Below are 15,978 nucleotides of genomic sequence, written 5' to 3'. Positions count from 1 at the left end.
CTAGGTGGCCTGGTGCATCAGCATGGCCTAGACAACTGGAAAGTGAGGCTCCTAAGATTCCATGACACCCCCTACTTCCAATTCTGTTATTGTGACTCTAGACAGTTACCTGGCACACTGGATCCTCCCTCTGGCACTCTTCTCAGAGCCTGAGCTACAGGAAGTGCCTTCAGATCTGAGCTTTGGCATCTTGGGCCTTATTTTTGTGGTTAAGGATTCTTGGAATTGTGGAATGCTGATAAAACTTAGCCCAAAAGTAAGTTATGAACTACATCTGCATTCTTTAGACCTGTTTGAATCCATTTTTTTTCACTTAAAGAAACTTTATTGAGGTATAATTTATGTACTATAAAACTCACCCATTATAATTGTATAGTTCAATGATTTCCCTTTAGTAATTTACCAGGCAGTGCAACTATTACCACAATCCATTCACTTGTTTTTAATTTTTTATTTATTTGGGTTTCTCCTCCTCAGGTTCTGGTTTTACTTCTTCCACCACAAGCCTCAGCATGGCAGTATCTCTCACCACTTCCTCTAGTCCAAGAACAGAAATGAGCATCCTAGAAACCAATCAGTACTTGCGCTCCCAGCTGGAAGAAAGCAAACAGAACTTCCGAGATCTCACAGAGAAATTCCTTACATCCAAAGCTACTGCTTACTCCCTGGCCAACCGGCTGCAGAAATACAGTAAGCCCTATGCAGTACAGTCACCAAAGTGATAGATAATTGTCCATCTTCCTTCTGAAAAACTAAACACTCTCCAGACTTTATTCTTCTCTCTCCTTCATCAAAATAAATCTCATTCTGACTATACTCCTAGAAAGGTGGAATTGGGTATTTTACCCTCAATTTGCAGAGGGTGGAAACACTGAGGCACAAAGAAGTGAAGTTTGCAGTGAGAGTATAGGGAAGACTAGAGGCTAAAATGTTGTTTCAGGCATTAACTGTCTTTTCTCTCTCAGGAACATGTGTCAGATTCTACAAACATATAATATCATTGTTGGCTTAAGTATCTCAGGATTCAGTTGAAAATTTACTGAGAACCCATTTACAAAGCACAGCGCTAGCTGCACTAGGGGTGAAAAGAGTAATAGTACACCCTATCTGCCTTAAAGGAGCTCAGAACTGTCTGTTCCCAATCGAACCACAGATATCTGCAGATGAGAACATCAATAGCAGACACAGAAGAAAGTCCTGATGCCTGGAGCAAGATTTTTTTTCCACGTAAGTTTAAAGAAGCCACTCCTCACACTCTGGTGAGATTGAGGGTTTTTCCAGGAAAATCGGAGACTCTATAACACCTTTTCTCTCTCTCCTTGAATATGAACTTCGCAGACAGCAAGTAAAGGTCCAGGATCTAGGCTTTGAGACATAGCCGAAATGAGAATGACCTGGCCAGTAGCAGGCCAGGTCAGTGTAGGGGCTGGCCCATCCCTCTACATGGTCAGCTTTCACATTTGGAAGTCAACTGGACAATCTCAAACCTGTTCATAATCAAGGGGAGGGGTGGAGCTGTAGTGACTGAATGCCACCTCAGCATGGCCTGATGAGTAGTGCCATGTCCCTCCCCAGGATTTGAACTGGCGAAACCCTGGGTCGCCAAAGCAGAGCGCGTGAACTTAACCACTACGCTGCGGGGCCAGCCCCATTAGAGGAGAATTCTGGCTGACAGTGAAGTTGAGTTTGCTTTCAAATGTCTACAGTTGTTTTCCAGTAAATCAAAGGGGGGATGCAATTTGCTATACAACTTACTGACATTGACAAAAAGTAAAAATTAAAGCCTACATATTAAAAAGTGAAAACATAACCTTGGGGTGTGGGAATATAAGGGTTTTTTTATATCATTAATTATAATCATAATACAATTGTAGAACAAATTTTTTGAGGCTAGAGAAGAAGGATATCACCCAAGATCTTAGTGTAGAGATAATACAGTGTAGTGATTAAGAGCAGGTACCCTGGGGCCAGAATTCCTGACTTCAAATCTGAGTTCTTTATCTTCTCTGTGCCTCAGTTTCCTCATCTGTAATGGTAATAAGAATAGTGTCTACCTCTTCAGGTAGTGATGATGATTACATGATGCTAATTCTTGAAAATCTACTAGAACAGTGCCATGGCAAACACTGTGTATTAGTTCTCCCTCTGACCTAACACAGCACCTCTTAGTATGTCTTTCAGACTTTTTTCCCTTCATATACATTTTTACACATTATGTGTTTCACTTAAGATGCTGCAAGGCTTGGTGAAAGTGGCCCAAGATTTGGAGACACACATTAAGCGATGGGAATTCTGACTTTGCCTCTTTCCAGTTGAATCATCTTTAGCAAGTTATTTTTATCTGCATATGAGCTTGTCTTTTCTCATCTCTAAAACGAGGAGTAATCAAATGCCATGTAGTTGGCAGAATGAGAAATAGAATGTGGAAATCCCAGTGTTAGAGCCTGGTAATGGGGTTACATTTGTCCTTGGGATGGGCCCTGCTTCGTCCCTTGCAGGCAGTGATCATAGCAGCATGTCCAGTAGCACTGATCCAGGCATCTCTGCTTTCTCAGAGTGTGAAGAGTACAAAGACATCGTTGAGTCCGTGTTGGAGGAGGAAGTGCAGTTTGAGGAGGGGGAGCTGACAGAGAATATGAGACCAACTGCAAGGTTTGGGTAAGGAGTACCCATGTGGGAAAGTGGGTGAATTACTGTTTGAATTGGGACAGCCCAGGCTGGTAGAATAAAGAGCAAATTTTTGCAAAGAGAAGGGCAGAAATGTACATGGCAGGCACAGAACTAAGCAGAGACAACTGGTGGGCTGAGGGAACTGGATGATGGACTAGATGGGTCTCTGGGCTTCTCCCTTAAATAATATATCAATAAAATGGAGACAGATACCTGGATTGGAATACGAGCCATGTGGCTTCTAGCTGTGTGACCTTGGGCAAATTTACTTAACTTTTCTGCATCTCAGTTACATTGCTACCTCATCTGTAAAATGAAAATACCAACAGTATCTACCTCAGAGGGTTATGAAGATTAAATGCATGATTACAAGTGGTTAGAACCATCTCTGACACATAGGCAGCTCTCCACAAATATTTGCTGTAATTATTATACTTGCTCTTATTTTTTATAGGTGTGGTGGTTGTTATTAATGGACCCAACATCTTCTACTGCAACAGATATTTTCCAAGCTTTCCAAAGTGCCCTTTCGTGATAAAAATTGTTCTCCTCCCCAACTTTGATTTTTTTTCTAAATATCATACTATGTGGCGTATTAACTGGTAGGGCCATCGGGTAGATAGATAATTGAGCAGCTGCTGTCTAAAAAATGAATTATTAATTTGCTGAGGACCAGTACTATCCATTCTTAGAGGGTTTCAAATATAGGGTAGATTGTAGCATTCAAGATGTCTTTTAACCTTTTGTTGAAATGAAATCTAAGAAGCTCAAAAGTATAAAATCCACTAAAGAAGAGATACTTGATGGAAGGAGGCATGGGTCTGGAGCCCCTGTTTCTCCCTAGTATATGCCTTGACTTCTTCTGACACTTTATAGGAACTCTGTGGAAAAGAATTTGAAAGGCACTCTATAGAATATAGCTTAGTAGGACAATAGGGAAGAAATTAAGGTATCAGATGGGGTAGATGACTGTAAATATCTAGTCCAGCTTTAGGATTATGTGGTTGTAAGTATTAACTGAATGCCTACTTGTATGTGTACACTCTATCGGGTACTGTAAGTGGGATGGTATGTGGCATTATCTCTAGCCTTACAGAGCTCACATTCCAGATTGGAAGCATGAGAAATATTTGTACAATAATTAGAAAACTGAAATTCTGCATAGAGTGATGGAGTTGTTACTCAGAACTTTATTTATTCTTAAGTGCCTCTATACTGATTATGGCTTATCTTCATGTCATTTAAAAGAATGTTATCCTTCTTGACTCTTTCATTGATTTTTCTTTTCATCCTTTCATTTAACACCAGATGTACCTATCCAACACTTCTGTATCTTTTTTTCTTTTGCAACTTTCTGCATAATGCTTGATGATGTATACTACATGGAAATGGGATGTGGGCTGAAGTGAGGAAATGAAGGGGCATCTTTTTAAAGCAAAATTAATAAGAAACAAACAAATCCAATGCTGTTTCCTCATTCCCTCTGCCACAGGCAAGTCACACAACTTATGCAAGGATTCAACATGGGGAATTCCTTAGGGGCATTCTAAGAGGTGTCTCTGCTGATACTCCCATAACCCATCATTCACTACTCTCATGTTTACATTTTACTTTTCTTTCCCACCTTAGGAAATATGATCCCCTAATTCAGGCTCAGGCTCAAGAACTGACCCACTTACGACAGAAGATACAGGAAGGAAAAGGTATCTGTTATCTTTTCACCCAGCACGCAAAGAACACAGTCAAGACTTTTGAGGGCCTCCTCAGAAGCACTGGCATTGCCTCCTCCCAGCGACAGAGATTCTGTGAGCAACTGGCCCAAGGAAGCCAGCTGGCAGAGAACCTTGCCAGTAAACTCACCACTGGTAAGTTGGCTTACAGGCTCTGAAGACCGTTAGCTCCTCCCAAGATCCAATCTTCACTTAAGAGTCCATGCCTCCACGATTCTCACAGTGACCTTTTAGCCAGATGTCTTGCTGTTTTGTGCCAGTCTCTGCCTTCCAATAGAGATGCTATCAGCTAGAAATACCTGGGGGCACTCACCTGGGCCTGAGGCAAGCCCCCACAGACATTTCCCCTTTTGGAGCTAACGTTGTGGCTGGACTGGCCCTTGTGGTTCTTATGATTGCAAGATGCACTTCAGCAGCAACCCTCGGGGAACTTAGGAAAAGACAAGATGTATTATTCACAAATCCTGGAGGGTACATGGCACTCCCAGGGCCACACAGCAAGGTCATAGGTAGAGAGAAAGCATGGGCCTGGGGTTCTGCTGTTATTAGGGTTAAGGGTGAGGTGCGTAGGGTTTTGTGGGTTCACTTTTTATTGGTAAATTTAAAATATAAGAGAGGGAGTTAAAGTGAAGGAAGGAAAATCAAGCGGTCAAACACCAGTTATCTGTGGAACAAAGGAAACTTCAGGGGCAGGGTAGCCTGCCTCTTTATCTAGTTTGTAGCTGGCAATGTGTTTATTTGAGATAGCCGTCTCTGAAGTGGATCCCTCAGCAATCAAAAGTTTAATATCAGGCACTTGGATTACAATTTAAAAAAAAGCCAACTATCAGGTGCTTCTCTGCACTTGCTTTTCACCTCACATTCTGGGGACCATGACAATGTCAGGACTGGCTGGGGTGAGTACATGGAGAAATACACAGGGCTGGAGGTAACATTATTACAACTGCCTCCTTCATCACAGACTTTTGGAGCAGGAGGCAGCAGCCATTGGAATCACTTTTGTTTTTTAAGGATAATTGATGTATAATAAAATGGCCCATTGTGGTGTCAGTTTTGAGTTTTGATGTATACAGTAATGTAAGTACCACCACAAACAAGACATAAGACAGTTCCATCACCCCTAAAAGTTCCCTTGTGCCTCTTTGTAGTCAACTGTTTTCCCCAACCTCAGTCCCTGGCCACCACTGGGTCTTTTTTCTGTCCCTATAGAGTTTCCATCTCCAGAATATATCAGTAGTTTGTCTTTTTTATTGCTGAGTACTATTCCATTACAGGGATGTACCAATTTTGTTATCCGTTCACCCACTGAAGGACATTTGGATCATTTCCAGTTTGGGGCAATTATGAATAATAGCTATAAAGAATCACATACAGGTTTTTGTGTGAAAATCCATTTTCACTTCACTTGGGTACGTATCTAGGAGTGGGATTGCTGGGTTATATGGTAAGTGTATGTTTAACTTATGAGAAACTGCCAAACTGTTTTCCAATGTGGCTATACTATTTCACATTCCCACTTGCAATGGATGAGAGTTCCAATTGCTCCCCAATGCCAGCTCTCTATACTTTCAGGTGGTTGCTCTGTTGATTTTGTCTTTTTAGAAATTTTAATAGGTGTGTGGTAGTATATCACTGTGGTTTAATTTGAATTTCCCTAATGAGTAATAATTTTGAGGACACTTCCATGGGCCTATTGACACTACATATATCTTTGGCGAAGTGAGTGTTCAAACATTTTATCCTTTTTAAAGTTGAGCTGTTTGTTTATTGAGTCTTGAGAGTTCTTTATATTTTCTGGATACAAGTCTTTATCAGATATTTGATTTGCAAATATTTTCTCTCACTCGGTGGCTTATCTTTTCACTTTCTTAACAGTTTCTTTCAGAGAGCACGATTTCTTAGATTTGAGGAAGTCCAACTCATGGGTCACACTTTTGTAGTTATATCTAAGAACTCTTGACCTAAAACAAGGTCCTTTGTCTTTCCATATAAAGTTTACAATCTGCTTGTCATTATCTGTAAAAAAAAAAAAAACCACTGCAGGGATGTTGAGTAGCATTGCTTTGAATCTGTTAGAAGTTTGAAGATAATTGGCATTCTTAATAATATTGAGCTTTCTAATTAATGATCAGAGTGCCTTTCATCAGGTTGAGAAAGTTCCTTTTTTAAAATTTATTCATAATTGAATGGACAAACCTTCTGTTTTTTGTTTTATGATAGTGACTGCTGACAACAGAAGAAGTTATGCCTCCTAATGCAAACATAAGTAGGCATGGTCTGACCAAGAAATGTTTCCAACTTAACTTGAGGAAGTTTCTTTTTACATCTTATTTGCTGAGACTTTTATTCTGAATAGATGTTGAATTTTGTCAAATGCTTTTTATCTATGGAGATGGTTATAAAATCCTCTGGAAATTATGTTTTTAGCAGGCAATCAATCCCATTAGGTTCAAGCTGCAACTCCTCTCACCTTCTGTGAGCACCAGTTTCAACATGAGTTCAGTGTTCAATGCCTTTGATGTGTTGTTTGGGTTAGTCCAGCAAGTATATCACTCAGGTTTAGTCTGGGCTACGTGGGTCTATATGGTAATTCAGTTCTCAAATCCTTTGCCATGAATCCTTGGATCTGTTCCACGCCTGTTCAGTTTGGGGATGAGCCCTGGGACGTCTGTCAGTTTAGAGACAATTTTCCACCCTCTCCCTCTCTGGTATTTCTTCCATACTTTCCAATTTCCAAGAATCCCTAATCCAAATTCCTCCATTCAGAAAGATTGAGTTCTCTCAGAGATTTATCCTTTCACACTGTGTTGCAGTTCCACATGACCAGAACTCCTTTAAGAGCAAGGAGGCAAGAAAATTCAGAAAGAAAAAAAGGGGGGACACTCTTCACATTTTTCAGACAAGAAGTCCTTTTTCCTGGTTCCTTTGACCAGAGAGCTAGATTTTCCTTCGTGGTTTTGGTCTCTGCTCAGCCACCTCTTGACATTACATTTCTGCAACTGGGCTGGTCTCTGGGTGGAGTCAGGAGAGAAAAGAAACAAAAAGAAATGAAAAGGGAGGGAAGATTCTTTTCACATTCTCTGGAATGCAGAGGTCCCTTTGTCCAGTCATTTGGTTATAAAGAGGTGGTTTCTCCTGAAGTTTTTGCTCCTCAGAGACTGCAGTGAGTTCTATGTGAGAACAGTAATGGGACACACAACGATGATCTAGTAACCAGCCTTGAGGCAAAAGTGAAGGTGATAGTTGGAGAGGTCCGGAAGGCAGCTGGGCAAGTACCCTGCAGACTGGGGAACAAAAGAAATTTTAAACTTTTTGCCTTTACTCAGTAGCAGACATCATGGTGATGAGTCACCATACCAAGAACATACTGTCCAGCATTACTCAGAAAAGCCCGCCAGGCTACTTCTCTAAAGACATGACCTGAGCCCTCCTGGAATAATTCTCCCAGAGCACGCTGAGCAAACATGTAGAGTATTGTCTCCAATCATACAGGCTGTCATATTTGTAACTTGTGAAATGAGACCTGCTCAATTTCTGACTAGCTCTTTCTATTTTTGGTTCACAGAAAATCGTAATGATAAGAAGGATGAAGATGGACAGGAACCCCTGGCACCCAGGTAACTCTGAATGATGAAAGGGCCGATAATGGAATGGTGAAATCCTAGAGAGGATTCCAGAAGGAGAGATCAAGAGGCCAAAGTTCCCAGACTGAAGAAAAAACAGAAACTGCTGATTGTACCTATTTCATTCATTCATCATACAATGATGCATCCTTTTAAACAATGTGGTCTGTTCTCTTTGTTGTTCTTGTATTGGTTACCATTTCCTAGTAATTCTTCAAGTTCAGTTAAATACAGTCAGTCTGACCTAAAGGTAAACTAGCCAGAGATCCCTAGTTTCTATAGTCTATAGACCTGTGTAGTTAAAAACCAAAGCAAGATGCCTATCTGGTTTCTGCACAGTTGTCCTGAGGTATGTTGGCAGATGTATCATAGCCAGAAAGTTATCTTGAAAAACAAATTCAACCCATATCAAATATCTAGAGAGAGAGGTCTAAAAGCTGCAAGAGCCCTAAGAGGTTACATTGTTTCAGGAGCCAGTATTCAATGGACTACTTCATATAATATTAAATAAAATTTGTCCACAGCATTTTTAAGCCAGTATTATATCCTGTGTATCCTGAGTGTCATAGGCATATTTTAGAGGAGTAATCCAGTCTACGTCCTCATCCACATGTTATGAGGTCAGTAGACTGAGCAGCTGCTGCTCTCTCTTCTACCCCAACTCTAGACACACTATAACCCCAGTCAGAAGTGGATTGTCATATTTTCTCTCTGATATTATGGCCCCTTTGGTTTCTGGAGCCTCTTCAATGAGCTTCAGATCAGGACCAACTGTGAAGCTGTGGTTCCAGATTGCCTTAGTTTAATCTCCTGTTTTGCCTACCTGAAATCTCCCTGCTCCCCGCCCCCAGGCTCAGCAGGGGCCTTCAGGAGGAAGAAGTGAGTGAAGTCCCGGAGGACTCACTAGATGAACGGTACTTGACTCACTCCAGTCACCATGACTCCCAGCAGCCTCCCAGCAGCAATGCCTTACAGTCTGGTGCACAAGAACCCAGTTCTGCTGTGGACATAGCCAGTGAGTACTCCCATTGCAAAGAGAATAAAACTCCAACAACCAGAAAACTGGAGAATAAAGCTCCAGTAGCTTCTACATGCTCACCACTTCTGTCTAGGCTGAGTGACATCATCTCTGCAGGTAGGCCCTAAAGATTAAACTTGAAAAAGTGATTAGACTGGACACAGTTGTGGGACCAAGTTTCAAGTACAGATCCCTGGTGGGTCAGGTAATTTACTCAGTCACTCTGGCCCACACTGGCATATGCAAGCTGGTCAACTCCAGGAAAGCCAGAGTGGAGATGGTGAAGGGATCATGGCAAACTCTCTGCCACCACTTCAGCATATGCACAGAATCTATGTAATAGGCCTCCTCCTTTAAGATGAAGCATCTTAGCTTTCCTGAAATGTTCTTGCTAATTACAGTTCCTAAACAGTGTCCCTTAAGCTTTTCTAGCTGTCCAAGAATATGGGCAGTCTTGCAGTTATCATGGTTCCTCTGTTCAAGGTCCAGTCTCCATCTCCCCTCAGGTGGCTTGCCTCCACATAAGCTTCCATTTTGGTACCAGAACATGAGGGGGTTTTCCTAAAGACAAGGCTCTGATCTTGGCAACCCTTGAGTAAACGGCCAGGGTTTCCATATTTTGTGTAGGACCAAAGCTTTGGGTTTTTAAAAAAATGTTTGTGGGTTTAGTCTCAGTGCTGTAATCTAACCTAAACCAACAGCCAGCATATCTACTAGGGAAAAGGTTAAATCTACAAGCAATGGCACTAGCATGCTCCTTTCCAAAGCATGCCCCTCCCCCTGAAACTAGCCAAAATATCAAAGCAAACCAAAATACCTTCAGATTGGCAAAAATATTTACAAACCTGCAAAATATCTTAAGCCTATCCCCCATACTCTAGACTTAATATTTACTGAGTTCTTGCTGAATGCAATGCCCACCTCAGTAGACATCCCTGTATGAGATCTGTTAGGTGTCAGTGAAGAAAGATCATCTGAGATTCTTTTTACCTTCTTATGCTTATGTTGCTTTTGCTTTCAAGGACCCTCCTGAATAGGACTGCCCTCAGACTCATGGAACCACTTTGCCTGATGGCTCAGAGAGCTGGAAGGAACTGGGAGTTTTTGTCAATCCCACAGCACCCAATGACCCTACTTGTAAAGCCTTTACACATGATTGACACAGGTGCAGGCATATAAAAGCCAAGCTGCTTGACTTGAGGGGGCCTTTGTGATGAATCAGCTTGAGGGGAAAAGGGAATTCAGAGGCAAACTTTATAAAGGCCCAAGTAGATAAACAGAAGGAAATCTTTGCTTGGAAGTCCAATTGAGAAAGAGAATAATTTACCTGAGACTGTAAGAAGTCAGATTAAAATCTGTAGGTCCAATGGGAAAGAAGCCCATGGTGGGAGAGCTAGAGAGAAACAAAAAGAACCATAGGAAATGGGGCAGGTTTACTAAGTAGCTTTAAAATATGCTGTCGTATTATAAGAACTGATAAAGTTTTGCCGGACGCAAATGCCTGGACTCCACATCTAGAGATTCTGATTTAAATGGTTTCACATGTGTTTGGGGCATTAGTAGCTTTTAAAAGCTCCCAAGTGGTTCAAATGCACCATCAATCTACTAAGATCTTTGGTCACCAATATAGAAGTATCCCAAATGTGTGGCTTCTTCATAGGAAAGGCTGAATACCAGCCATTGATGTAATTTGCATTCTTCTCTCAACCATCTTGTTTGTATAGCATGGGGAAAAAAAGAATAGAAAAAGAGGTAGATGGATGGATTGGACCCATAACCTGTCTATGTAGGGTAGACTTTCTCCAACTTTTTTGACCACAAGACACAGTAAGAAACATACAATTCCTTGTGACCTGGTGTTATGTTAAAAAAAAAAAAAAAAGGCCTTACATGTAATGGGTCCTACCTAGTGTTTTCCTTTCTGATTCTTCAAATAAACCTGTAGTATACAGTCCACCATATTGATTTCACAACCCACTAATGGTTCAGAATCGCAATTTGAAAAATTTCCCTTGTGATTAGCCTCTTCATTAAGCAAACTTCCAAAAGAGAGTGTCAGAGGGAAAACTTTTCCTCTATCCACTTATGTTTGAATGATCCAGGGTCTTTGAATTAACTGATAATAAAGAGGAGAAATGACAAAGTTTATTTACACATGCAAGTGGGAGTTGCTTACTCAGAGAGTAAAGAATAACTTCCTGAAAACCCAGAGATTAAGGTTTATACACCAACTTAACAAAGGGGGTCAGGTTTAGGGCTTCAGTGGAAAAGTATGGAAAATTTTATTAGGCTTTTTGATGTTATTGGTAATGGACAGTCTGTCTCCACAGCAGCTGAATTCGCAGGAAACTCCCTTTGAAGGGAAGTTCATGGCACCTGTATTTTTGGGAGGCTCTGCTTTAGTCAAACAAGGGAAGGGCAAATAAGATTACAAATGTTTTAGCTTTTAAAATAATCTTTATGCCAAATCTGTGATACCTTCAAGCACTTTTAGATCTTACTCTCCTCAAGAGAATACAACAGCAACAAAATCTAAAATCTTAAGGAAGAGATTTTATATTTATACTTGCCTTCTCTACACAGGAGTGAAATACTGAAAAAAATCTTTCTGTAAGAAGCAATTTGGAAAGAATTAGGTGATGGGAAACACCTAGGAATGAGAAATTAGTACTCTTTCAATTTTTACTCAGGAACTCTGTTAGTTGATCTATTGGAAATATTCCTAGAAATGTCCCTAAGTGGAAATGTGATGTGGAATTAACTGTACAGCAGGTTGGTCTCCACAGGGTATAAATGAATCAGACCAAGGTTTAACTCTTTGCTCTTTATTTGCTCATTTCCTTTTTTCTCTTTCTGATGATTCCTTTCTCTCTTCCTAATCTCTTTAGAAGAACATTTACGAGACTTTCTGTAAAGTCTTATTCCTGCCCCAGCCACGGTACCCAACAGCCTCCAGAGCCTGTTGGCTTCCTCCAGGTTGGAGCCTTTCCTCTCCCTTTTTTCAACTCTGTGATGTAGTAAAAAGGCTTGAGGCCTGGATTCTAGTCCCAGGTTTTCCATTTACAGGTCACGTGGCTTTAACTAGTACTTAGCTTCTTGACACCACTGTTTCCTCATGGCCAAATATAGAACTGTACTAGGATAGTAAATAGGTTCTGGTGCCAATACTAGAGGGGAGGGCATTTCCCACACCAACAAGCAATTCTTGTAATACCAGCTGGGTGTCCTACAGTTCAACTCAATTCTGACACTATCTACCCAGAGATGGCATCAGATTCTACTGGTTAAGGGCTCAGTCCTACAAGACTGCACCCTCACCACTGCTCCCACCACTTCAGAGGCCAGTCATGAGTCCCAAGTTGTTACCTGTACTTCTGACAAACTGGTTATAAATCAGAGGTTCCTAAGACCCCTTCCTTGGGTTTGATTAATTTGCTAGAGCGGCTCACAGAACTCAGAGAAATAGTTTACTTACTAGATTACCAGTTTATTATAAAAGGATACAACTCAAGAACAGTCAGACAGAAGAAATGCGTAGAGCAGGGCACGGGTAAAGGACATGAAGCTTCCATGCTCTCTCAGAGCACACCACTCTCCCAGCACCTGCACATGTTCATCAGCCTGGAAGCTCTCTGAACCCCATCATTTTGGGTTTTTATGGAAGCTTTATTATACAAGCATGATTGATTAAATCATTGGCCATTGGGGATTGAACTCAGAGTCCAGCCTCTCTCCCCTCCCTGGAGGTCAGGGCTTGGGACTGGAAGTTCCAATCCTCTAATCACATGTTTGGCTCTCCTGGCAACTAGCTCCCATCTTTAGGTGTTTTCCAAAAGTCACCTCATTGACATAACAAAAGACATTTTATCAACTTAGGAAATTCCAAGGGTTTTAGGAGCTCTGTGCCAGAAACTGGATGAAGACCAAATATATATATCGATATATATTTTTTTCTTCTTCTTCTCCCCAAAGCCCCCCAGTACACAGTTGTATATTCTAGTTGTAGGTCTGTCTGGATCTGCTATGTGGGACGCCACCTCAGCATGGCCTGATGAGCTGTGCTAGGTCCACTTCCAGGATCTGAACTGGCAAAACCCTGGGCCACCAAAGCGGAGTGTGCGAACCTAACCACTGGGCCATGGGGCTGGCCCCCAAATATATAGTTTTTACTACACATCACAATGTCACAGATGGTGTCTGAGGACCTTGATGGTTTTCACATTCTAGGGCTCTTCCTTTGGCATCCTTCCCATTTAAAAGGAATAGGACATGGATTTAGGTGTGAGATTTCCATGCAAAATATCCTTTTTCCTAGAACAGACTGTTTCTGAATGTGCATGTTTGAAGCTAAGCACATCTCTCCCGGGAGGTGTGAAACGCCTTCATTTTTCTCCAGAAGAGTAGAATGGAGGGCAAACTGATACTGAGGAGGAGGTGGTAGGGATCTGGCTAACCTACCTGCAGCAACTTTGAGTAGGACTATCAGCATTATGAGGTGGTGGGGCCCTATTGTCCACACCACAAGGTAGATGGTGTGGACACCCTCTAATCTGCTAGTATGACTATCTCTTTCCAGACTGTAGATTACCACCAGAATTTATCCACTTAACTTCATTCAGGTTCTATGTAGCCTCTTTGCTCACTTAGCTCTCACTCCAGGCTCAGTCAGGTATCAGCAGAACCTGATAGGAAATTCTCATTTAGTTTAGTTTTTTCTTTCTGTTTCAGGTAACAACTATTTCTAGAATTATGAAAAGTTCTTGTCTAATTTCAACAAAGCTTAGACACCAACAGTTGCCCAATTGATGAGAAAAACTAAAACAACGAAACCAATGAAAGTCTAAATCTCAAAGCAAGAGGGCTCCATCTCTGAGAATCAGATTTCACAGCTGGTCTAGATTTGTTCTCCAAACGGATAGTTTGATGGCAGAAATCATAGCCCATCAGCCTGCAAATGTGATACTACCTAAGGGACCCCAATACTTAGATTCTCGGATCTTGAGAGGCCCCATCCCTTCCCCCCCGCCCAATCCTGTGGATCACTGGAGTCAGCAGCAGCTGGAAGAAAAAGGCAAGGACTTGGGTCAAGAATAAGTCAGCGTAATGTTGCTGCAGACTATTCATCAGCTCTTCAGCACATATCCATCTTCCTTGAAGAAAGAGGTTTAGAAATCTCTGAAAATAGAGTTTACTTTGTATACATTCTGTTGCCTATCATTTTTTGGTACAAATCAAAATTATAAAGCTTTCATTGTCCAGCTAAAAGCAGGAAACTCAAACATAATATGGCCACTACATTTATACCCCAAGAGTGATAGCGCCCAGGTTGGGGGTGCATCACTTCATTCCAAAATTAAATGTTATTACATAGAAAAACTACATCATGTGTCACACTCTAGGAACCAAGATAACTTAAGCAAAAAATTCTGCCCCAACAGTTAGGCGTCTGTAAGCAGAACAGTAGTCTCATACATGTCCACCTATGGGAGATCCAAGGAAACAATGATAGAATCTCTGCCAGAGAAGGATCCTGGGAGTTTGGGGTTCACTCCTCTACTTCCTATACAGGTCTAGCAAAAGTTCCACCCTAGAGGTCTCTGTTTAGGATCCACAGTGAGAGATAATATGCCTGGGTGGAACTGGTAGGTTTAAAATAACTCCAGTCTCATTTGGACTTTTTTTTTTTTCCTGAAAATAAGTTCTTGTACCCATTGACTTGTCTTTTGCAATCAAATATAAAAGCAGGACATCTTATTCAGAAGCTTTGAAACTTATAAAGTAGCTTCCAACTTACCAGGTTTCCAGGCTAGATGGCTGATTCAGGTAAGAAGGACAAGTCCTGGGTGGTAGGAAGGGATCCTTTAGATGGGTTTGTACAGCAGGCTAGTAACAAATGTTTTTGTGCTAGTGGGTTTTATTGAGGACTGTCATACCCTCCTGCAAGGGGGACACTCATAGCCAATTTTTAGTCCAGGACTCAGCTAGCTCTTCATCATCCTCTGATTTTACAATCATTTCCCCCGACAATCACTTACTTTGAGAAATTTCAAGCCCACAGAAAAGTTAAAAGAACAATACAATGAACACCTCTATTCTGTCCATTTCAATTCATCAATTAACATTTATTTGCTCCTTTTCTCTGTCTACACACACCCATACATGTTCATATTGCTTTAGTAAATGCAGACAAAAAGCCCACTTCACCCCTAAATATTTCAGTACGTATTTCCTGATATTAAGGTCATTATCCTATATAATCATAATACAATTATCAAATCTAAGGACATTAACATTAATTCAATAATATTATCCAATATTTGCTCCAGATATAAATTTTCCCATTATTTAAAAACCGTATGTATATATATCATATGTTAAATGCATCTATATCATATATATACGAGAGAGAGATTAAGGATTAAGAGTGTGTATTGTGATACTGATATTTCTCCACGTTTCAGTTAAAGTTCCTAAATTGCACTTTAGTCCTTAGTACCTGGAACTCTCTCCTGATTTCTTTGTTTTTGTAGTTTCTGATGGCATTACATTTTTGAAGAAGACAGGCTAGTTATCTTGTTTGATATCCTACATTCTGGTAAACTAGACATTTTTGGAAAGAACAGCACATATGTATGTGTGCTTCCTACTGCATTCTGTCAGAAAGCAAGTTGTCCAAGAACAAAGAAACAAAATATTTTTATGTCAAAAATATTAAAGGAAACGCAGCATCTGCCAGCAAGTTTAGCACTCTGCGTTGTGTCTGAAGTAACCTCAGCTCCAATCCAAACCCCCAGTGTCTGGCGTATCTCCACAGGCACTGATCCGCCTTCTGGTTTGCTCTTAATCCTGGCACTGACCGCAACCCTTATCTGCAGCCAGTTTACCACCAGCGCACTACTGTTAGAAGAGAAGGAAAACCCACATTAAACTGGCATTG

The 15,978-nt window shown here is 41.0% G+C and overlaps 1 protein-coding gene across 1 annotated transcript; it reads left to right on the top strand.

The window, feature by feature from the left end:
- Nucleotides 1-512: 512 nt before the first annotated feature.
- LOC124249678 (neuroblastoma breakpoint family member 6-like protein) lies at nt 513-8,829 on the top strand. Its single transcript, XM_046680888.1, has 5 exons — nt 513-690; nt 2,556-2,658; nt 4,300-4,535; nt 7,966-8,017; nt 8,784-8,829. The coding sequence occupies exons 1-5, from the start codon at nt 513-515 to the stop codon at nt 8,827-8,829; spliced, it is 615 nt and encodes a 204-aa protein (XP_046536844.1).
- Nucleotides 8,830-15,978: the final 7,149 nt, after the last annotated feature.

The sequence above is a fragment of the Equus quagga genome, chromosome 13 (genome assembly GCF_021613505.1).
Source record: "Equus quagga isolate Etosha38 chromosome 13, UCLA_HA_Equagga_1.0, whole genome shotgun sequence".
Classification (NCBI taxonomy): Eukaryota; Metazoa; Chordata; class Mammalia; order Perissodactyla; family Equidae; genus Equus; species Equus quagga.
This window is presented reverse-complemented; position numbering and strand designations above follow the sequence as displayed.